This window comes from Poromitra crassiceps (genome assembly GCF_964638095.1).
Source record: "Poromitra crassiceps genome assembly, chromosome: 6".
In the NCBI taxonomy this organism is placed as follows: Eukaryota; Metazoa; Chordata; class Actinopteri; order Beryciformes; family Melamphaidae; genus Poromitra; species Poromitra crassiceps.
The window spans coordinates 305,337-330,912 of NC_139627.1; the positions used below are offsets into that span (position 1 = coordinate 305,337).

Here is a 25,576-nt window from a genome sequence, read left to right on the forward strand (position 1 = left end):
AGGAGAGGAGAGAGTGAGTGAAGAAAAGGGTAAGAGAAGGACAGGAGAGAGAGAGAGAAGGGGGGGGGGGGCAGCAGGAGTCGCCTGAGGCCACAGCCGCTGGTGGAGAGGCGGGAGAGGAAGACAGAAATCATTAAAGAACACCTGCCTCTCTGTGACTCCTCATAAATCAACCGGCTGCACAAAACACCCTGAAGTTTTCTCCTTAAGCTTTTCACTTAAAGGAACTAATTCACCGCCTTTTAACCTGATCTCTATCTATCCCAAATCAGGATGTATGTGCTGTAATGTGTGTGTGTGGGGGGGGGGGGGGCGTGGCTTCAGGATCTGCTCTACTAGAACCAATGACGTCACTGGATCTAGGAAGTAGAGCAGATGTTGACGCTCCATCGGCTAGCATGGCTATTAGCTTCCTCCGACGTGCAGTTGCCAGCCGCTTCTTTTCACCTGAGAGCGAGGAGTTTAAACAGCAGGACGTAGCACGTGGGAGGAGCACACCATTACCGCCTCTACGCTCCTAGACATTACTAGTAAACATGAACATCAAGCTGGCTTGTCTAGGCAACACTAGAGCATGTACATCATACTAAAGAGGCTGTGAATGCTACAGAGAGAAGAGCTCACCTGCGTAACTCACCTGGAGCCCGCAGGGGTTCAGGAGTGCGCCGTTGTGATGAACATTCTTTCACTTAGCTTGGACGTACAACACAATAACAGTACACAACAACACAAGACGCCTACAAACAGATACACTGTAACACACTAACGCTTCAGCGGTCGATTCCGCCATCTTAGCTTTGGTCTGAAGTCGGAAAGGAAAGGAAGGGAAGGGCAAACTCTGAGGTGGCAGCCACTATACGCACTGCAGCGTCACGTCATGAGACCTAAGCTTCGCCCCTTTTTGATTGACAGCCAGGCTAGGCTTGGGCAGTATCAAGGTATTACCGTATACCGGGGTACCGCGCCGAGTCCCAAATAGACACCAGTCCCAAATAGACGGCGGGTATTTTTTCATTATGGTATGCTTTTGTGTTGCACTCAGACTGAATTCACAGCAGGCCCGTATCTAGCCTGCCACACTAGGGTGGGCTGGTAGGGGGCAACTTTGGCGGTAGGTTGCCAGAGGTTGTGGGTTCGGGGATGGGGATTAAATTGCATTATATTCAGTGGCGCTGGAAGTACTTTTAGGTAGGAATGGACTCTCGGTGCTGCCTGCAAGGGCAGCGGCGAAGAAAATTTGACGTTTTTTGGACTTTCATCCAAGAATATTTAATTTTAAATTAACATTAGGATTATACTGTTGTGATGTCATTATTCAGTATCTTCTCCTTTTCTCACTCACTTTCATGTAACCACCTGCTCTCCCTTTTACACTACAACAGACAGCAACAAAGGCATAAACACTGAACCAAATTGTTCCAGTAGGAGTCACCATTCTGTTTTGGGTCACCAAACTGTAAGTAGGAACTTTCACTTAGGTGACAGGCCAGTGTTTACATTATTATTGTCAAAACTATTAGCAAACTATGTACAAACTAACTATTTACAAAACTATTGCTATATTTCCAAGACGTTTAGTCTTATTCAAATTCAAACTGAAAAGTGACAAAGAAAACTACTTTGAAAGCAGATTGACTTACCCTAAAAATAAATAAAAATACTTCATCCAGTTTAAAATAATCAACTCCATAACATTTCTTTTCATTGGATGATCTTATTTCTCAAATCAAATTAAAGACTAGTGCAGTGAGACTTAACCATAGCTAAAAACTATTTGCCATTTAGCCTTCAAACCTATATTTACAAGACTTTTAGTCTTATTCAAACTCAAACTGAAATTAAAACTTTGAAAGCAGATTGACTTTGTTACCCTAACAAATAAATAACAATCCTTCATCCATAGTTTAAAATAATCAACTCCATAATATTCTTTGCATTGGATGAGCCTGGAATTCAAAAAGGGAGATACAAAAAGATATATATATTTTTTTTTTTTTTTTTTTGGGTGGGCAAGATTAATTTTTGGGTGGGCATAGCCCACCCCTGGCCCCCCCCTAGAATCGGCCCTGATTCACAGTCACTTACGGTAATGACGTGGCCAGTGTGTGTTGTTGGTGGAAGTCAGTCTGGTTTGGCAAGAGGAGAGATTTGAGTCGGCTACTTTCTCCCTCCTGTCAGACAGTTTTACGCTTTGTTTCTACATAACCGACATGTTTCAAGTATGCATACTGCATTGATTGATGCTACAGACTGTATGGACAGAGTACGGACGGACGGAATCAACGTGTTAGACTGGAGATGCTGTCTGGTTTCCATAAATTCCCGGGGGGAAATTTCCCCCAGGGGGAAATTTCCCAATTTCCCCCCGGGGATTATTAAAGTCTTTCTGATTCTGATTCTGATTCTGATAAGGACAACATAGAAAAGTTGGAAAAGGTGGAAAAGTGGAAAAGTTGGGCGTTGTAAAAGTGCATTTCTGTCAGCAGAACGATCATAAATGCAGCTAAGGAGAAATTAAAGCTTAAGTATCATATTTAAGGAGAAACCTTCAGGTGCTATAGATCTTTCTCTTGTCTTCTGGGAGGGTGTGATGGAGAAGAGGAGAGGGCAGAGAGGTGCAGTGATGGATAAGAGGAGAGGGCAGAGAGGTGCAGTGATGGAGGAGAGGAGAGGACAGAGAGGTGCAGTGATGGAGGAGAGGAGAGGACAGAGAGGTGCAGTGATGGAGGAGAGGAGAGGGCAGAGAGGTGCAGTGATGGAGGAGAGGAGGGGACAGAGAGGTGCAGTGATGGAGGAGAGGAGAGGACAGAGAGGTGCAGTGATGGAGGAGAGGAGGGGGCAGAGAGGTGCAGTGATGGAGGAGAGGAGAGGACAGAGAGGTGCAGTGATGGAGGAGAGGAGAGGGCAGAGAGGTGCAGGGACGTCTGGGCACTTTCAGCAGGAGGAAAATATTGTCTTTCTCTCTTTTTGCATTCATCAAACTAGATTTATTTGAAGGGTTGAAATGCAAACGAGCTCAGGCACAAAAGATGTCATATTGACTATTTCAATCATGTCTACATTATCGTACAGTAGCAACATGATCAGCGACGTGGATTCCAATGAGATTTCAACCTCCATATAAACACATGCGGCTCCTTTATGGGTAGTTGTGCTCTTTTAAGTCCTTAAAAAACAAACAAACAAACAAACAAACAAAAATCATTGTCAGCAGAATTCATCTATACCTCATGATGTCATTCTCAAGTCACATCAATCTATTATCTATTACGACCCCGACCCTTCAACTGTCTGAACAACCAATCACAATTCATCTCAGGTCTCGTGCTCTGTCTGAACAACCAATCACAATTCATCTCAGGTCTCGTGCTCTGTCTGAACAACCAATCACAATTCATCTCAGGTCTCGTGCTCTGTCTGAACAACCAATCACAATTCATCTCAGGCCTCATGCTCTGTTTGCAGCTGAGTGAGACAATTGAAAACTTCTTCACCGTGGATAACTAGCTTAGCATGAACCTAAAATGTCTAAAGGACGCAAGAAATGTAAAATTTGAGTTTTTCTTTGTGTCCATGGGTTCGAGAAAATGCATCTGTCTGCTTTGTGATAACGTCATTTCTCAATTCAAAAGGTCCAATTTGCAGCACCTAGATGGATGGAGGAAAGTGAGGATGCAGGAGGGTTGGATGCTGCTCCACGCTGCAGGTATCACCAGAAGATTGTCCAGACTCACCAACAGTGAGCACACTCAGTCCAACGAGAAAACGTAGGTGCAAGAAGGCAAAAATAGACTATTTAGAGAAGAGAACAGGCCAGCACACTCAATGTCCTTTCACTAATGTAATTTATCATCTGGGCACAGCAGCAGCAACAACAGACGTTTCAGTCATTGTGCTCGTCAGAAGATTGCAAAACATAGGATATGATCCATATACAACTGTCCGATTTGTCTCCTACTACACAGAATGCTTTTTGATCCATCTCTGCAGCCGTTTCTCAGTGAGTTCTTTTAAATTGTTTGTTTGCACTTTAGAGATTCTAAAGTAGCTCTTGTTTTTTCCTCGATTTGAGCGGTTGGAACAGCCATAAACAGTGCAAACCACAGCATAGCATTCTGCTAGTGCTTTCCTATGGCTTCCTGCACGTCTCACTCACTATACAGGCAATGATCTGTACGTCTCACTCACTATACAGGCAATGATCTACACGTCTCACTCACTATACAGGCAATGATCTGTAAGTCTCACTCACTATTCAGGCAATGATCTGTAAGTCTCACTCACTATACAGGCAATGATCTGCACGTCTCACTCACTATACAGGCAATGATCTGCACGTCTCACTCACTATACAGGCAATGATCTGCACGTCTCACTCACTATTCAGGCAATGATCTGTACGTCTCACTCACTATACAGGCAATGATCTGCACGTCTCACTCACTATACAGGCAATGATCTGTACGTCTCACTCACTATACAGGCAATGATCTACACGTCTCACTCACTATTCAGGCAATGATCTGTACGTCTCACTCACTATTCAGGCAATGATCTGCACGTCTCACTCACTATACAGGCAATGATCTGCACGTCTCACTCACTATACAGGCAATGATCTGTAAGTCTCACTCACTATACAGGCAATGATCTGTACGTCTCACTCACTATACAGGCAATGATCTACACGTCTCACTCACTATTCAGGCAATGATCTGTACGTCTCACTCACTATTCAGGCAATGATCTGCACGTCTCACTCACTATACAGGCAATGATCTGTACGTCTCACTCACTATACAGGCAATGATCTGTACGTCTCACTCACTATACAGGCAATGATCTGTACGTCTCACTCACTATTCAGGCAATGATCTGTACGTCTCACTCACTATACAGGCAATGATCTGTACGTCTCACTCACTATACAGGCAATGATCTGTACGTCTCACTCACTATACAGGCAATGATCTGTACGTCTCACTCACTATTCAGGCAATGATCTGTACGTCTCACTCACTATACAGGCAATGATCTGTACGTCTCACTCACTATACAGGCAATGATCTGTACGTCTCACTCACTATTCAGGCAATGATCTGTAAGTCTCACTCACTATACAGGCAATGATCTGTACGTCTCACTCACTATACAGGCAATGATCTGCACGTCTCACTCACTATACAGGCAATGATCTGTACGTCTCACTCACTATACAGGCAATGATCTGTAAGTCTCACTCACTATACAGGCAATGATCTGTACGTCTCACTCACTATACAGGCAATGATCTGTAAGTCTCACTCACTATACAGGCAATGATCTGTATGTCTCACTCACTATACAGGCAATGATCTGTACGTCTCACTCACTATACAGGCAATGATCTGTACGTCTCACTCACTATACAGGCAATGATCTGCACGTCTCACTCACTATACAGGCAATGATCTGTACGTCTCACTCACTATACAGGCAATGATCTGCACGTCTCACTCACTATACAGGCAATGATCTGCACGTCTCACTCACTATACAGGCAATGATCTGCACATCTCACTCACTATTCAGGCAATGATCTGCACGTCTCACTCACTATACAGGCAATGATCTGTACGTCTCACTCACTATACAGGCAATGATCTGTACGTCTCACTCACTATACAGGCAATGATCTGTACGTCTCACTCACTATACAGGCAATGATCTGTACGTCTCACTCACTATACAGGCAATGATCTGTACGTCTCACTCACTATACAGGCAATGATCTGTACGTCTCACTCACTATACAGGCAATGATCTGTACGTCTCACTCACTATACAGGCAATGATCTGTACGTCTCACTCACTATACAGGCAATGATCTGTACGTCTCACTCACTATACAGGCAATGATCTGTACGTCTCACTCACTATACAGGCAATGATCTGTACGTCTCACTCACTATACAGGCAATGATCTGCACGTCTCACTCACTATACAGGCAATGATCTGTACGTCTCACTCACTATACAGGCAATGATCTGTACGTCTCACTCACTATACAGGCAATGATCTGTACGTCTCACTCACTATACAGGCAATGATCTGCACGTCTCACTCACTATTCAGGCAATGATATGTACGTCTCACTCACTATTCAGGCAATGATCTGTACGTCTCACTCACTATACAGGCAATGATCTGTACGTCTCACTCACTATACAGGCAATGATCTGCACGTCTCACTCACTATTCAGGCAATGATCTGTACGTCTCACTCACTATTCAGGCAATGATATGTACGTCTCACTCACTATTCAGGCAATGATCTTTAAGTCTCACTCACTATACAGGCAAATGGTCTCGCCCCTTGACCTGACATCACCTGGAAACAAGCTATACTACGGTACTTCACATGATGTCCAGTATGAATGCGTGTCACAGGGATTTATTTCAAAGGTGGCTCAGCTGGATTCAGGGTGGTAGTCTCTGTGTACCTCCGTGTTGCTGCACAGACTCCCTGACGTTATCCCACATGCAGGAGTGTCGTTGACTCCCCCTCCATCCCTCTCCCAGCGCTCCTCTTCCGCACTGCAGTCCTCCTAACTCATGTTGCCAGAGGATGCGTGGCTTGCTGCGGGGCAAGCAGCACAGTTGGGTTTGGACAGGGAAGGAATGGGGAAGAGAGAGAGGGGAGAGAGAGAGAGAGGGGGGGGGGAGAGAGAGAGAGGGGGGGGGGGGAGAGAGAGAGAGGGGGGGGGGGGAGAGAGAGAGAGAGGGGGGGGGAGAGAGAGAGAGAGGGGGGGGGGAGAGAGAGAGGGGGGGGGGAGAGAGGGGGGGGAGAGAGAGAGAGGGGGGGGGAGGGAGAGAGAGAGAGGGGGGGGAGAGAGAGAGAGAGGGGGGGGGAGAGAGGGGGGGGAGAGAGAGAGAGAGAGAGAGAGACACAGAGAGAGAGCATGTTAGTTCTGTCAGGCAGACTGCTGTATCTTGTGTGGAAGGCAAAAAAAGGAAGAAAAAAGAGCTGACAGAGAGAATCTGCTGTAACATGTTATGCTATTGAATTAATGCTGGCTACTATTATACCATCATCTTAAGGCACAAAAGCAACACTGACTTTAGCAATGCGAAATGTACATGGTAATTCTGATTTATATAGCGTGCAGAGTCTTCTCATTATTACTCTGAACCGTATCGTAACACTTCACATGAATTACAGTTTATAACACTAAATTCATAGGGTTCTGCCTTCCAGGCATTTATATTCTATTCTATAGTGTGGTTTCTGGCACTATCTAATAATATCTAATAATATAATATAATATAGGTCCCTTCCTCTTCTCTCTCTCTCTGTATATATATATATATATATATATATATATATATATATATATATATATATATTATAATACATATAATATAGGTCCTCCTGTAGTAAGACGAGAAGATATATACAGTATAATATAGGTCCCCTCCTGTTCGCTGTATATATATATACTAATATATAATTATATAATAATAATATAATATAATATAGTTCCTCCTGTTCTCTGTGGTGTAGTAGAAAAGTAGCAGGCTACAGTATCCGCTGGCCACCCTCCTGCAGCACCTGGCTACAGTGAAGATTTCAGCTAAAAACAGAGTGTAAATGATGTATTTTCAAGTCAACTTGGCATCTCAGGGCTTGTGGAGACTTGGTGAGATTATTTTTTAAATATATATAAATGTTTGCGCATGTTAATGGCGTTAGGCTAGCCAGTACCAATGACTACCATTCATTGTGCTAAGCTAACTAGCAGGAGGGGCGGGACGGGTCACTATTTTTCTCCTTCATGCACAGAGAAGAGAAGGACATCTATCTTCTCGTTTGAGTGTTAGCCAATCGCCAATATGGCAAATAGGCTAATCTCCCCAAATGTTGCCGTGTTCCTTGAAGGCTAAGTCTGATGTTCCACAGAAATCTGACCTCAGAGTCAAATTTGGCTCTTGGTGGACATGTTCACACACAAAACTATGCTTGTGGTTTCTATGAATATGAACATTTACGTGTGTGTGTGTGTGTGTGTGTGTGTGTGTGTGTGTGTGTGTGTGTGTGTGTGTGTGTGTGTGTGTGTCGTGTGTTCCACTGACCTGGGCTGGCGGCGTCTGCAGTGGCCCCTGGGCCTGGACTCCCCAGCAGGGCCTGCTGGTTCTCGGCCAGGGCCTGCTTGGCCAGGTAGCGCTCCCTCTTGATCTTCAGCTCCAGAGACTCGGGGACGTCAGGCACCATCCAGTCTATGGCCCTCAGCACCAAGAACACCACATGCTGGAGGAGGGGAGGGGGAGACAGGCTTCAGACCAGGGCTTCCCAATTGGGGTATGCGTACCACTAGGGTTATGTGGAGTACTTGAGAGAAAGGGGAAAATGTAAAAATGTAAGAATAAATCATGAAAATAAATGAAACATTAAAATAAATCTGCTCAGGACATGAGGCACTAATTGCAACTCTTTCACTCCATTTCTGATCTTGTAATGTTATATTCTTCAAAAGGTGGGTTATCATTCATTCATTGCATCATAATGCTATAGTTTCTCTTGTAGTTTTCTAAGCAAAATGTTGTAGTCGTGTAAAGGGGGTAGTTGGATTCAGAAATCAAGGAAAGGATAGCCTCTGCTGTAGACCATAGACTGTATAAATATATGGACGTAGCCATCATGATGTCACCCATTGGTTTGTGAACTCCGTTTTGAAACCTCGGGTTTGCCATTTTGACCGTCGCCATCTTGGACAAGAAGAGCCACAGCTCCGCCTGCTATTGGTCTGTGATCGGCAAGCTGTGCGATGACTGGACAGGCGACCTGTCAATCCCCAGATCATAGTCTGCTTTATCGTCTATTTGACTCTAAATGGGACCATCATTTAACTAAATGAGCATCATGCTGTATTATAGAAGACTTGAAACTAGCGACTCATTAGAAAAGTGTTACTGAGGTCATAAATCAAATGAGAAGTAGGTTCATTTTCCCGGACATACAACCAGACTTAATTTTTTGGTCATCTAGGAATTTCATTCCTACCTCAAAAGCAATGATAAAGCCGAGTCTGACAGCAAGGAGTTCCCAGTAAACCAGAGTGTAGTTTCCACTGTCGTCTCTGAAAGCTTTATATCTAAACAGAAACAAGAACAGATATAGTTACAGGTGAACATGCTGCATAGTGACACATGTGTGTATGGCATGTAGCAGCTCAGAACAAGTTGGAAACATTAGTAACACTACCCTCTGTTGGCCAAGTCTATGATCTGAAGCCAAGATGTTGTTTGAAACCTTAAATATAAATAAATAAATAAATAAATAAATAAATAAATAAATAAATAAATAAATAAATAAATAAAAATCAAGATGTTGCAGAAGACCTTCTCTCTTGTTTTTATTTTTTAAATTTTCTTCCCTATAATAGTGTGTAACTAGGACCATCGCCAAGGCTAATAGGAGTCGCTGCAGATTTCGTGAGTCGGTTCTGATCCGCTCCTACACCCGTCCACCAATGTTTCTTTTCCACGGGCAGAGATGGACCTACTCTGGTGGGCGGCCGCAGCGAGCCTGGCCGGCCGAACACACTGTTTTAGTGTAAAAGAGCTTTTGCTGAAAGTGACATGAAATTAAACATATTTGAGAATAATATGGAATTTCCTACGAAAGATTGTGTGCCCAGATTTGACAGTTATGCTAGGCCTACAGTATCCATCAATTCAGAGAATCAGTTTGGAGAGTTTACCTGCACAGTGGGTGCAGGGTGTAGTTCAGCGGAGCATAAGCCAAGGTGAAGTTGACGTATCCGTTAAGATCATCGTCAAACTTGTAGCGGTACAGCAAGCGAGGGAGGAAGTCTGACGTGAACGCTATGAGGAACGCCTGTGGATGTACAGAGGGGTTCTAGTTAGACGGGATAATGGCTGATCATATTGTGATCATATATGTTTTGCTGCTGCACTGATGAAGGGTTAATGCAGGCAATAAAAGTTTAACTTGGAGTGCTATCCTCTTCTCTTTTATTCTTGACATTCATTGTAGGATTTAGCACCCAGTTATTAGTTGAGTTGAGTTGAGCGCGTTTTTTTTTATTTTTTTTATCATATTGTGAGACATGTAATATGTTCCATAGTCATTATTATTAAAGGGGCACTCAAAACAATGCTGATTTATTTTGCACATGAGCTCACACATATCCAAAAACTGTAAATATCTTTGCAGGGAATCCAAATTGGCATGATATACAGTAGGCCTCGAACAAACCCATGTCTGTCGACTCTTAGTTAAGCCCCGGAAGAGGTAAGAATAGGTAAGAGGTAAGTAAACTACAGAAACTAACACCTCATATCGGTCTAAAACCTAATCATGACACCCTTTGAAATGTGGACAGCTCGATCAGCCACAGCCACAGCCCGTAACCTGGTGATGACGTCATGGCCTCAGCCACAGGCTGTAACATGGTGATGATGTCATTACCGAGCGCGGATGTCATTGACTCACATTGCAGATGACGGACAGGTGCGACAGGCCTTCCAGGATGTTGAACCAGACGCCGATGTTCTGGGCGCGCTCGGCCACCGGCCGGCGGTACTCGCACACGAACTTGTGGGCGTCCAGACGGACTTCCACCCAGTTGTTGAGGAGGGCGAAGAGTGGCGCCAGGGGGAACGCCGCCACGAAGATGGTGATGAAGCCAAACTGCAGCACTGCGGCACAACAGCTCGTTTGTAAACACGTGTGCAGTAATGTAATGAGTTACTTACTGGTATCAAAAGTAATTACATTACGATATTACTTTCGCTACACCCCCCCTTCCGTAAAAGTAGCCAGCTAAAAAGTATTTTTAAATAATTTAATTCATACTAAATGTATTGCAGTATTTGGTATAACATATTGCATCATACTGCATTTTGTATTTCTTTTGGGTTATGTTCTACCTCTGTTATTTGCACACCCTCTTAATGCTATTCTTCTTTTTTTCATATTGTTACTTTTAATTATTAAATTTCTACTTCATATGTTCTTGACAAATTGGAACTGTCAGATGTGTTATGTACAGTATATGCTCCCCATTTGCTATATTCTGATAATGATAATAATAAAACTACTACTATTACTACCACTAACAGTACTTGCCCATCTCCAGGTACTCCTCAAACAGGCCCTCACACTCCACCAGTTGGTAGTCGTCCTCCCAGCGCCGAGGCTCATGGGATACCTTGTCCCCCCGCACCTTGGCCACCGCCCTCTGCTGGCGCCAGGCCTTCACCTTACTGTCAGAGCAGAGAGAGACACTGGACTGTCAGCATATGCTGATGAAAATAGCCCAACAACAGTGGCTTTACACTCAAGAATAATAATGTGAGACTACTGATCCCTGTAGTACAGTGGTTCTAAATCTTTTTTGGCTTCAGCCAATGCTGTGCTAATGCTGTGCCAATGCTGTGCCAACGCTGCAGCAGAGCAGCAGTGAGTTTTACTGCAGCAGAGAAAGCACAGTCAGCTCCAGTCACAATGCACAGGCTCAACGCTACACATCATAGGGACACTTTTCAGGCAGGGTAAACAACACACCTATGGATTATATGCAATTTATTGATAATACTACACATTAGACTCGTTACAGGATCCATATAGGCTGATGCAGATCGTTCTGGATTGAAAGTGCTGATAGCCAGCATCTAATTAATTTCTTTATATTGGACTATTATTCACGCTAAAATTATTCCCCAAAGTATTTCTGCGAGAATTGCACTGTTGCCAGTGTGGAAAAGCCTCTGAAAGTAGAAGGAGGAACCTCCATCACGCAGAATATAAAAGGCCTATACAGTATGGGCCTGATATCAGCAAACCAAGCCAGAGTTCCACACCCTTAGGCAGGCGTGCCACCATTGGCACGTGGGAGCTTAACCAATGGCACACTAGTAATACTGTTAAGTGTGCAGCACGTTTTTGGTGTGGAAATGTTGAAGTGCCCTCTCATCCACATGCCAAATTACCTCTTTTAGAGCCATTGGCAGTTGTGTGGCCTGTTACTTATGGTAGTTTATTTTCTATGTCCAACCCCACAACGCCCCCTACAGGCGCGCCTGCCCAGCGACACTTCGTGCCCCTGTCCCATTTCAATGTGGCCCCGCCGCGTCGTCTCGTTGTCCAACGCTGTGTGGTCGGTCGGACGTCCTGCGGCCTGATTTTTCCTATCTGTGCTATGTAGGGGCGTCACACTGCGGTGCCCGTGTGTGTTTGGACTTACGCCTACTGTCTTCTATTGTGACTTTAGGGAGGACTCCACTGAAACACAATGTTGATTTATTTTGCACATCATTTTACACATATCTAAAAACTGTTTTGACGGCATTCGTTTAGTTTGAGAGTTATTGAGAGTTAATTTTAGCTAAGTTGTGGACCAGTGATGTCATTCATGCACTGAAGTGACATCACTGGTCCACAACTTAACTGAGTGGAGTGTCCCTTTAATGTGTGGTGGAGGGGAAACGTACGGTATGACGAACTCCTGGATGTTACTGATGACCTGCTTCCCCACCATGATGATGAACAGCTGTTCAGCCAGTTCAATGAGACAACCCCCAGGACCGCACTGCAACACACACACACACACACACACACACACACACACACACACACACACACACACACACACACACACACACACACACCCACAACACACACACACACACACACACACACACACACACACACACACACACACACACACACACACACACACACACACAAATCAATGCACTTTTTCCCATTCGAGTCTTTGTATGAAGTTACAGCGTATCCAAATGTAAAGGAGGAACTTACGTCTTCGTTTCTCATTCCAAACAAGGTGCCATAGTTGGTCGGGTAACCCACAAACCTGTCGCCGACACAGACAAACAGTGGGTCTGAGTTTCATGTTTCTAATGAGGAAAAGCCATATTGCATGTCTTATTTTTGAAGTCTGTCTCTCACCTTCCTTTAAAAAAAGCCACGTAGAAGGGAGACGAGTAGAAGTTGACAAACTGGAAGACGAACACCTTGAAGATGAAGGCGTCTTCGTACTGGGTCTGTGTTCTGTGCATCTCTGTCACATACAGGAGAAAACACACTGCTGTTACATTCACTGAAATATAAGCAGCATGCAAAGTCAATGCAAAGAGAGAAACAATGAAAACAACAAGCTTGGCTCTGGGAGGAGACGAGGCTCAATTTGTTTCTACTTAACCTGACACAACGATGCAACGGCCAATCAGCTTCAAGCAGGTCAGCCAACTACCACTGTTTTAAAGGAACACTCCGCCCATTTTCAACCAGCTTTATATCGTTACTAGTCTCGCTGGCCAGCCTCCTCTCCCTTCCGTCCGAGGAGTCTGGCGCCACGGAAACAGACAACAGGGATAAACCCTCCCCTGCTCTACAGCTGCTCTCCCATTGGAGCGACTGTTTCGGTGGCAGCCGGATGTCGGCTCCCGGCTTATTACAAGCTCTGTCATTGGCTCCGACCATGTCAATCAGAGCGGCTTCCGCTCCCTCCTCCCTGTGTGTCGCTGTAAATAGTGCCCTGCCGCCTCAGTGAAAACAACAACGCTAACTATCTAGCAAGCTAACAGCAGAAACCTACATGCTAGCTCGTTGCTACATGCTGAAAACGGCAAGTTGGATTGTTGAAAACTATTTTCCAAGGGCACTGCCGCTAGGCGCCGCCCATCGCAATCCCACTATGGAGACCTGCGGCGCCAGACTCCTCGGACGGAAGGGAGAGGAGGCTGGCCAGCGAGACTATACTTAACCTGACATACATGTAGTGATGCAACGGCCAATCAGCTTCAAGCAGCTAAAGCTAACTTCCACTGTCTTAAAGAAACACTCCGCCCATTTTCAAGCAGCTCTATATCGTGACAACATCAGTAGTACAGTGCGAGGCTTCTTACCCCATTTAGTGAGCTGCTCGGCTAACGCTGTGTACACCTGTCCCATCAGCAGGATCAGGCCCAGATTCACCAGACTGCCTGAGATGTTGGCTATGTTCCCTGCCTGGGGAGGGCACACACGCAAATACAATTCCATCATAACAGATTCATAGATCTTTCCAATGAGTTTGGAAATTGTAAAGAAACAATAGCTATGGTTTTCTAAGACTAAGATGAGACTAAAATACTCAGACTTTTAGTCGACTAAAACTTGACTAAAAAAACAGGATGAGGTTGAGTAAATATGATAAAAACTAACAAGGACATTTAACACGGGACTAAGATTAAGACTAAATAAAAAAAATAGCAGACAAAACTCCATCATCATAAATGTTTAAAGGATAGCCAGCCGTACTATTAAGTGGTAAGAGGTACCTGTGTAAGAGGTGTACCTGTGTAAGAGGTGTAAGAGGTGTACCTGTGTAAGAGGTGTACCTGTGTACGCAGGACAGGACTGCCAGTGTGGAACATCATCATGCTGACGATGCCGCGGTACATGATCACCGTCACCAAGAAGATCATCACCACACACAGCTGACACACACACACACACACACACACACACGGAGGGTGGGTCAAAGGTCAAAGGATTAGAATTGGGTGACTTTTAGTATATAGGGCCAACCTGGACGTTAGCGTCGCACTGGGTTCCCTCCTCTCAAAGTCAATGGGCTTTTTGAATGGGTTTTTGGTTAGATGTCTGAAATAAATGTAATGAAACTGAGACCTTTGTGTTCAGCAAGATCATCTTCACAAATCAACACTACTTTGATGGTTGTTGAAGTGTAAATGTGATGTAATGTAATGTAATGTAATGTGATGTAATGTAACGTAATGTAATGTAATGTTGAAGTGTAAATGTGATCGCCAGAAAGTGCTTCAACAATAATGGCGTTCATTTGTGTAGATTATCTTGCTGACCAAAACCTCTCAGTTTCATAGAGCTTATTTCAGGCAGGCATCTAACCACAAACCCACTGACTTCCAGACGAGGGAACCCATGCTAATGCATCTGGGTTTTAGGACTCATTCCTGTGGCAGAGATGATTAATTATTAATTAAGATGATTAAAACCTATAATTACAGAATATACACTTTAAAAGCTGCCTCCCAAGCAATATTAAGGTCAGTTAGTACTTAGTAATATTAAGAAAGCAATAAGACCTTATATCATAAAAGGGAGTAAGTGGGCTCTGTTTGTTTCCATTTTTGTCCCACCAATTATGATGTCACTGAGGATGTCACAATGTCTATGACATCATCAGTGATGTCATCATGTCTTGACTCAAATGTTGCACAAAGGCATTATCAGCAAACGAATATGTTGATCTCACTGTAGAATCCACAGGACTTTTGGCGTTGTCAGAAAGGAGGTTTGAACAGTATCTCACCATAATAATGATGACCATGGTGCCAGTGAGCATGCGGGACAGCCTGGCCTTCTCTGGGAAGTAGGGCTCTTTGACCCCGGTGACGGGGTTCTGCTCCATAGCCGGGGCCATGGCTGCGAATTCTGGCCGAGGACGCTCCTGCAGGAACACAGAGATGAGGTCAGCATCGATGGACAGACTGCTTGAGGTGGAATTGATACTGTGGCCTGACATGCTACTGACATGCTACTGACATGCTACTGAGAGAGATGCTGTATGCCAGAGTGGTTCCCAAACTGCGGTACATGTACCGCTAGGGGTGCATGGAGGTACTGACTTGAGAGAAAGGAGAAAATGAAAACATGTAAGAATAAATCATGAAAATAAATGAAACGTTAAAATTAATCTGCTCAGGAGGCACTAATTGCAACTCTTTCACTCCATTTCTTATTTTGTGATGTTATATTCTTCAAAGGGTGGGTTATCATTCATTCATTGTTCATCATATGCTGTAGTTTTCTCTTGCCGTTTTCAAATCAAAATGTTGTAGTCGGGTAAAGGGGGTACTTGGATTCAGAAATCAGGGAAAGGGGGTACTGAAGCCAAAAAAGTCTGAGAACCACTGTTGTATGCCGATGATTAATAAAAGTCCTGACCTATCTAGCAAGACAGAAACATATGGTGGACAATATGGACCTCTTCTTCATGGAAGTCCAAGCAGTCCCAGTGGTGAGCCAGGGTGGCCATCTTTCGTTTCCAGTACTCCAGGAAGGTGACGGCCCAGAAGGACATGAACACACTGAAGAAGACTGTTCCTGGGTGGTCAAACAGGTAGCCCATCTGTAATGAAGAGGGATAGGAGAGAGGCACTGGAATAAATCCCATCTTTAAACGGGCAGTTCACTCCAAAATCAAAAATACATCATGTCCACAGTGCTATTTATCCATCTGCTGTAGATCAGCGCTATTTATCCATCTGCTGTAGATCAGCGCTATTTATCCATCTGCTGTAGATCAGCGCTATTTATCCATCTGCTGTAGATCAGTGCTATTTATCCATCTGCTGTAGATCAGTGCTATTTATCCATCTGCTGTAGATCAGTGCTATTTATCCATCTGCTGTAGATCAGTGCTATTTATCCATCTGCTGTAGATCAGCGCTATTTATCCATCTGCTGTAGATCAGCGCTATTTATCCATCTGCTGTAGATCAGCGCTATTTATCCATCTGCTGTAGATCAGCGCTATTTATCCATCTGCTGTAGATCAGCGCTATTTATCCATCTGCTGTAGATCAGTGCTATTTATCCATCTGCTGTAGATCAGCGCTATTTATCCATCTGCTGTAGATCAGTGCTATTTATCCATCTGCTGTAGATCAGCGCTATTTATCCATCTGCTGTAGATCAGTGCTATTTATCCATCTGCTGTAGATCAGGGCTTCCCAACCTTTTTTGGACTGTGACCCCACTTTGACATCACAAAAATCTAGGGACATTCAAATTCCAGTACAACATCAGTAATATCATCAGTGACATCATCAGTGATGTCACATGTATGCTGACTTTTTTCCTCCAAATTATTTTGACTTTAACCTGAGAATTATGGCTTTAATCTCAGAATTCTGACTTTTCCCCTCAGAATTCTGACATTAAAAGCAGAATGCTGACTTTTCTTTCAGACTTCTGACTTTAATCTGAGAATTCTTAATTTCATTTCAGAATTCTGACTTCTCTCATTCTGAGAGTAAACTCAGAATTCTGACCCCCCCCCCCCCAGAATTTTTCTTTTTCTTTTCAGAATTCTGATATTAAACTCAGAATTATACTTTATTTTCATAATTCTGACTTTAAATTCATATGCTATGTTCTGATGCAGACACAGGCTGGATACAGGCCTGATGCAGACACAGGCTGCATACAGGCCTGATGCAGACACAGACTGCATACAGGCCTGATGCAGACACAGGCTGGATACAGGCCTGATGCAGACACAGGCTGGATACAGGCCTGATGCAGACACAGGCTGCATACAGGCCTGATGCAGACACAGGCTGGATACAGGCCTGATGCAGACACAGGCTGCATACAGGCCTGATGCATGCTGTGTAAAAGGCAACGCTGACTCATTGTGGGCCTTCATAACAGCAATATTGCGGGATCTCTGATGACCTTGGCCATGGGGCAGATGTCGGACATGTTGTAGGGTCGGCAGGTGTTACAGAGTGGACACATCAGGTAGCTGGCGCCACTGTTACAGATCTCCTTCCTGTTGACAGACAGACAGACAGACAGACAGACAGACAGACAGACAGACAGGCACACAGACAGATGAGACACAGCTGGGAAAACATGCTTCAAACAAGCATCAGTTCTGATGCAGACACGGGGCTGAAGGACTGGATACTTCCACCTACAGCTCAGAGTCCAGATGGATCCACAGAACCAAACAGAATGTGAGTTCAGAGATCCAGATGGTTTTAACCAGCTAGCGATTGGGACCATAAACTTTTTTTTTTTTTTTTAAGATATTTTTATTGGGGAATTTTCAATTATCATACTTAACAAAACAATACAAACAGAAAAAACAGACAGAGAAAACAAAACAACAACAACAAAAAAAACAGAGGGTATCCCCCCTCCCCCCTCCCCCCTCCCGGTATGGTATACATTTCGCTCTCTTTTTAATATAAATTAAAAGTAAAGTCAACTACAGGAGGTAATATTAAATCAAATCAAAACCAATAAACAAATTAGGTATGTGGAGTGGACATAATGAAGGTGATCTTAGCTATCCAAGAGGGTGTAATGAAGGTAATGAGGCCAGAAAGGAGCCCCATATTTTTTCATAAGTTGCCGGCTTCCTTCTCACACTGTACAGGATCTTCTCAGGAGTACTATATGATGTTAATTCGTTCAACCAATGTCTCTGAGAGGGAGACAGTTCAGATTTCCAATTTAGCAATATACACTTTTTGCCAGCTGTACCTGCAAGTAATACGAAGTATTTCTTATTGATGCTCATCTCCAGAGATCGAGTGTCTCCCAAAATCCAGATCCTAGGGTCATAAGGAAGGGACCATAAACTTATTAGGAAAATGTTTACTGAGGTAGTAATAAGTGAGAAGTAGGGTCATTTTCCCATTGACTTCCATACAATCTGACTTATTTTTGGAGCCCCCTGCTGGCCATTAGAAAGAATGCAGGTTGAAGTTACTTCTGCATTGACTTCACTTTTCAGAACCGGAGGTTGCCCCTTCCATCCACCACACAAATAAAGCCTCAACTGACTCAGCGATGTCTACTATACTACCCCCATTTGTGAAATGGAGGAATTATTATCCACTAATTGTCCATTAGTGCAGACTGCTCTCCCAGCTCTTCTCCAGTGATTGATGACTGTAATAAGACAGTGTGCACAAGTAATAAACCCTTTAAAGCGCTTTTCCCTCTCAACATTATTGCCTCGTTTTCCAGAATCTCTTTTTATAGCTGTTTACTTGATGGTAAGGAAAAAGGAGAAATCCTTTTGCAGCTGCTATGGACTCACGCTGGTGTGTTGGTACCCATGGACATGATTCCTGACACAAAGACAAGGGCTCCCATCACTGCTGCTGGCAGCAGCCAGGCTGTGTAGAAGCCTGCGGAGACATAAAGCTCCATTACACCATAGATCTCAATGACTGCAGTGGAGGTGCTGCAGTTTATATGGCTGCACCGCTGTGCAGTGGGGGTGGTGCGTTTTATACGGCTGCACTGCCGTTTGATGATGAAATGTGCTTGATGGAGAGGTGGAGGTGGTGGTCTTTCAAGTCAGTGGTTCTCAGCCTCACGACCCACATTATTCCTTAGTCATTAAGTCACTCACGACCCAAATTTCTTCTTTTTTAGGCTATATGCTGTGTAAACAAATGGCTACTATGGGGACTAACACCATCACGCATGAATACAATAGACCCTTTTCACGGGGGCCATTTTGTGTCGAAAATGCAGAATAAACACAGGTGCAAGCAAAACACTAATGAGGGGTTTCCAAATTCCAATCATGGAAGTTTGAAACCCTCATTAGTGTTTTGCTTGCACCTGTGTTTACCCTGCCTTTGCGACACAAAATGGTCCCCGTGAGAAGGGTCTATTGGGCTCATTGAATTCACAAGAGTCTCATGCTTCCAGTCATATTCAATTGTAATCCTAAGAGTGTTTAGGGACCCCAGTATGCAGACATATTCAAATAGAATAGGTGAAAATAACACATTTATACTGCATGCAAAAAAACAATTAATGCATGGTTTTTGCGGGGGAAGAAACTGCATGAGATTACCATAAAGTGTGTATGTCTGTAAAGGGGAGACTCGTAGGTACCCATAGAAACCATTCTCATTCAGATATCCTGAGGTCAGAGGTCAAGGGACCCCTTTGAAAATGGCCATGCCAGTTTTTCCCTCGGCAAAATTTTGCCTAACTTTGGAGCGTTATTTAACCCCCTTCCAGACAAGCTAATATGACATGGTTGGTACCAATGGATGCCTTAAAGTCTTCTAGTCTCAGATGGAGGCGCCTGTTGGGAATAGCGTGATCCTCCCACGTGCTCCCCGCTGTCGGGTGAAAAGAAGCGGGTGGCAACTGCACATGTATCAGAGGAAGCATGTGCGTGTCTACGGCTCTGCCAAGATCGGCAGAGGGGGTGGGGGCAGCTGGGGGAATTGGCCAAGAACAATTGGTAAGAAAATGGGGGGGGGGGGGGGGGGATCAGAAAAGATAATAATAAAAAAAAGAGAGAAAGAATTGATACTTACCCAGCCAGGCAAAATAGAGTGCTATCTTCTCCCCAAAGTACTCTCTGATGTGGTCCAGGGGCTGGTACTTGTACCACCTGGACCAGCGGGCCCAGTAGTGGAAAATAACTTGCCTCTGGTTCAGCTCATCAGGCTGGACCTCGTGCTTTGGAAGCTGAAAAGGGCCCTACAAAATACACACATAGGATACACACTCTGATGAGAGGGTCCTATGAAATATACACATACTGATGAGAGGGTCCTATGAAATATACACACTCTGATGAGAGGGTCCTATGAAATATACACTCTGATGAGAGGGTCCTATGAAATATACACTCTGATGAGAGGGTCCTATGAAATATACACACTCTGATGAGAGGGTCCTATGAAATATACACTCTGATGAGAGGGTCCTATGAAATACACACACTCTGATGAGAGGGTCCTATGAAATATACACTCTGATGAGAGGGTCCTATGAAATACACACACTCTGATGAGAGGGTCCTATGAAATATACACACTCTGATGAGAGGGTCCTATGAAATATACACTCTGATGAGAGGGTCCTATGAAATATACACTCTGATGAGAGGGTCCTATGAAATATACACACTCTGATGAGAGGGTCCTATGAAATACACACACTCTGATGAGAGGGTCCTATGAAATATACACTCTGATGAGAGGGTCCTATGAAATATACACTCTGATGAGAGGGTCCTATGAAATATACACACTCTGATGAGAGGGTCCTATGAAATATACACTCTGATGAGAGGGTCCTATGAAATATACACACTCTGATGAGAGGGTCCTATGAAATACACACACTCTGATGAGAGGGTCCTATGAAATATACACTCTGATGAGAGGGTCCTATGAAATACACACACTCTGATGAGAGGGTCCTATGAAATACACACACTCTGATGAGAGGGTCCTATGAAATATACACTCTGATGAGAGGGTCCTATGAAATATACACACTCTGATGAGAGGGTCCTATGAAATACACACACTCTGATGAGAGGGTCCTATGAAATATACACTCTGATGAGAGGGTCCTATGAAATATACACACTCTGATGAGAGGGTCCTATGAAATATACACACTGATGAGAGGCGAGCAGCTTTCACTGTCAGCACACAAAGCACATGAATGAATGATGCACGATGATATCAGCACATCATCGGCTGATAAAGGCTTTAAAATGAAATATGGGGATCGGGCTGAAACAAACATTTCTACTGATATGACAGGCCGATAAAATAACACTTTAATTATGTCCAAATGCTCGATGCTTGACTCAATGCTCGACTGAATTGAATTGAATGCTTGACTTTTGTCTCAGGTGGAGCATCGTCCAAACCTGTTTCAGCAGGATGAATCTGATGGTTTTGTTTCAAAGAAAATGTTACATAAATCAAAGAAATATGGCATGTTTTAAGTTGAGTTGAAGTAGTTTTCTTATTTTGCCCACCCAGTGAATGTGTACATTTTGAAAAGCTTTGTATTTATGTCTGCATCTGCCAGTGGGCCTTCACCATATGAGTAGGCATAATAATGTGTTCATTCCACTACAGGAAAAATGTGTGCATATAACGGTATCGTCAACCGGCCAAAAGATTGGAAAAATATTGGAATATCGGATATCGGTAGAAAATCCAATATGGTGCATCTTTAGTGTGAATGAAAGCTCTGACCTCGTGCAGGGGGAAAGCTGCGGTGTACGCGCCTTCGTTGATCAGCCTGGCTATGCCAACCTCAGCCCTCTTCCTTCTGCCGTACACCGTCATGGACAGAATCTCATATACCTGCGATAGTGCGTTTGAAAGCACAGGTACAGGCAGACAAACTGTCACTACACTACAACTTGAATGTCACTAAGTAGGTTACAAGTGCAAAAAAACGCTCCCGATGTGTAAGGACCTTTACTCACAATTCTGTGTCTCTGTGTATTTGTGAAGTAAGTTTCAGGATTGTCACAGCCAAGGAATCTGAGAGAGGAGAAGAAAAGGCAGTAAACAGAACAGTGTGATGACTCTTGGCACAGTGTGCCATTCATTTCTGGCCAGACTTCATTTTTCAGCTCATTGTTTACAGCAGATCCTCAAACTTTTCCATATCATTCTACATTAGAGCAACAGAAGGACCCCCATTTAATCACACCTGTCTCTCTGACCCAAACCTGAGCATATTTTTATTGTTAGAGATGATTTTGTCCAGAATTCCATTACTATCTGTATTTACCTTTTTCACAGCAGCCATTTTGTGTCTCAAAGTCAGGGTAAACACAGGTGCAACCAAAACATTAATGAGGGGTTCCAACTTCCAATCCATTTAGGTGTTCCAGTGCTGGGGCCCTCACCTGTGTTTACCCTGCCTTTGGGACACAGGATAGCTGGTATGAAAAAGCTGCCCATTGCAGATGGACAGCGAAACTATGATCAAAACAGTCATTCCTCTACATGATATAATTGTGTTAACTTATTGTAAATGAAATGATGAAGTTTAACAATTCATTAATTTGCTGGGGACCCCCTGGAACCCTCTCAAGGACCCCAAGTGGTCCACGGACTCAACGTTGAGAACCACTCTTTTACAGCATCCATTACTAAAGTCAAGCACAACTCACCTGCTCATCTTGGACTTGCGGAAGGCACACGTGTAATAGTCCAGCGGCCTGTTTGGCACTGACTCAGCCATGGCGTTTGGTATGCACAGTCTGTGAAGGATCCGAGCAGACGTGTTGAAGTCTGGATTCGGTTGCGCCTGTGTGCCAGAACCACATTTTTTTGGACAATTCAATCGACAAGTAAAACATTATGTCATCAGCATAGAGAATACAGCAGCTGCCACCACCACTAACCTGCAATGGTGCTCTGAGGCAGAGTTCCTCAGCGTAATACACTAGCACATCCCAGGGGGCGCTAAGTTTCAGATAGTGAATTGTTTTCTTCTCATTCGACGTTTCCTCCTATTGGAATGAATTGGAAAGGCAACATTGAGGAGTTGTTGATTAATAAGTCAATAGATTGATGTGGATCAATTAGCCAGCAAAATACTGTAGAGCAGAGCTGGGCAATTAACTGAACAAAATGCTTCCATACGGAAGAGCGAGGACTGGACAAAACAGTTTGGTGATCTACCTTTTCCATGAGCAGCCCGGCGCTCTGCAGATTCTGGATGAATCTGTCCCTCCACTGGGCCCGTTGAGCCTTCCTTCGCTCGGACCTGCTGGCCTCCTCGGCGGCCGCGGCTTCCCCCTCCTCGCCGGGCGCCTCGGGCCGCCCCCGGCCCTTTCCACGCCGTTTTCTCCGAGAGCGAATCTCCCACACCAACACGAAATCTGAGGCCAGATTGACCACAGGGATCCAAAAGGTCAGACTTTTGGTCATCGGTCGGCACGCTCAGTACGTATCGATATCGATTACCTATTTTGGTTCTTCAGTACCGTATCGATATCGCTTACCTATTTTGGTCCTTCCATCTTGGAAGTAGTTCCCCAGCGGCGGGACTGGCTGCTTACTTCTTGTTTCACAGGGAATATAGATGGGGTCATCATCATCATCGCCAGCTGCAGCTGACAGCTGTAAGTGTCCATACAGTATTAGATCAGTGGTTCTCAATGTGGGGTCCGAGGACCACCAAGGGGTCCTTGAGGAGGTTCAAGGGGTCCCCAGCAAACTGGTGAATTGTTCAACTTTATTATTTCATTTACAAAAAGTTAACACAACTAGAGCATGATGAAGAATGACTCTTTGGATCATAGTTTCACTGGCATCTCTCTACCTACCTACTGTAATAGGTTGTCATGGACTTCTGGACAAAATCAAACAATAAATATAAGCTCAAATTTGGGTCACAGAGACAACTGGTGTGTTGTAATGTGGACTAAATTAGAAGTCCTTGATATGAAAAAAGGTTGAGAATGACTGTATTCGATGTTAGCAAAATCAGTAAATAATAACTGTGACAAAAATATACTAAAAACTGCGAACACGTCGTCTAGTCACTTCCCCGCATGTCACCACTGTACAGGGATAATTATTTGGATGAGATTTAACTGTAAAATCATTTTACTAACAGACAGCAGCCTCATAAAAGCCTCCACTTTTGCAATATTGATTTCAGATGCCATTAACATGATAAGACGATCGACAAAAAGCTATTTATGACTGAGAATAATCTTTCAAATCAGGCTGAAATCAATGTGAGTGGCGAGGGCCTCGGGCAAAATGTTTCAGTCGGTGTCAGATATAGTGCGGGGACGGGGAGGGGGGTACCTTAAAGATTTACTGCCACATCTCAGAGAAGTCAGCGAGGTGTGAAGGGATGAGGCGGAGGACCGGGGGTTACATCTGCTGCGTGAATGTGGAGCTATTTTCTGCATTTACAGCATGTGATCCATCTCAGATAGGGATGGTAAGGTTCACTGAGTGACATCTGGTATCAAAGTTCGAGATGCGATTGCACAGGTTAAAAAAGTGCATCGGATACAATTTGGGATGAACTGGCGGTGCCTCGTTTCTAAAATCTTTGCATCGGTCAAATGGGATTTACATTAGCAGAGGCCCTATGCCTTTAAAGAAACAGCATACATGAGATGCTTAGTGAGTTGCAGTACGAGAGAAACACATTCGTAAAGTAAAAATGGCACTTTGTTTATTTATGATTTGCTGCTTAAGAAATAAAATTAAGCTCTGTCCCATATTGAAATGTATAGCATTGTTCTTTTGCATTGTATTGAATCGCATCGTATCGCGCTGAATCGCATTGTGTTGGATCAAAGATTCTGTGACGAATTGCACTGCATGGCAATAAGGGTGAATTGGTCATTTTTTGATATAGATCTTTAATGTATGGGATGGTTGGCAATGTAATGTATGCAGATGCGTATGGCATCAGCCTCAGTGATGGAGATGCTGTGTGAATGTGTGGCTATTTTCTGCATTTCCAGCATGTGAGCCATGTGAGAGATGAGTCATGTGAGAGAATGCCATGTAAGAGATGAGTCATGTGAAAGATGAGTCATGTGAGAGAATGCCATGTAAGAGAATGTTTCCAGCATGTGAGCCATGTAAGAGAATGATGCACCGCTGCATGTGGCTCTTGCACTGGAGCGCTTACACATCTTGATGGGAGGAAGACCCCGTTCTGCAGACTCCCGTAGTGGTCTGTGCCTGGAGCTTCACCCCCGTAGCCCAGATCCAGCAGCACCTCTCGGTCTCCCATCCGCAGCTCGGAGCCCTTCCTCAGCATGACGCCTGGCGAAGACCAGGAAGCCGTTTCACAGTTGGTCTGCTGTGACACACACACACACACACACACACACACACACACACACACACACACACACACACACACACACACACACACACACACACAACATGCCAAGCACACACATGATTCTTCCCTACTGAAGACTGTACAGTACATGCACAGCTTCAGAA

The 25,576-nt window shown here is 44.1% G+C and overlaps 1 protein-coding gene across 1 annotated transcript; it reads right to left on the reverse strand.

Annotated features, from left to right (window-relative positions):
• Positions 1 to 6,518: 6,518 nt before the first annotated feature.
• On the reverse strand, positions 6,519 to 25,385 carry ano11 (anoctamin 11; the record flags this gene model as incomplete). Its single annotated transcript, XM_083638461.1, has 23 exons — positions 6,519 to 6,620; positions 8,114 to 8,288; positions 9,042 to 9,132; positions 9,742 to 9,878; positions 10,497 to 10,702; positions 11,133 to 11,269; positions 12,497 to 12,594; positions 12,825 to 12,879; positions 12,975 to 13,086; positions 13,934 to 14,036; positions 14,408 to 14,506; positions 15,364 to 15,501; positions 16,039 to 16,182; positions 17,514 to 17,610; positions 18,892 to 18,982; positions 20,138 to 20,303; positions 21,827 to 21,937; positions 22,063 to 22,120; positions 22,759 to 22,895; positions 22,993 to 23,100; positions 23,273 to 23,472; positions 23,596 to 23,713; positions 25,254 to 25,385. The coding sequence occupies 23 exons, from the start codon at positions 25,383 to 25,385 to the stop codon at positions 6,589 to 6,591; spliced, it is 2,745 nt and encodes a 914-aa protein (XP_083494587.1). The 3' UTR covers positions 6,519 to 6,588.
• Between the last annotated feature and the right edge of the window lie 191 nt (positions 25,386 to 25,576).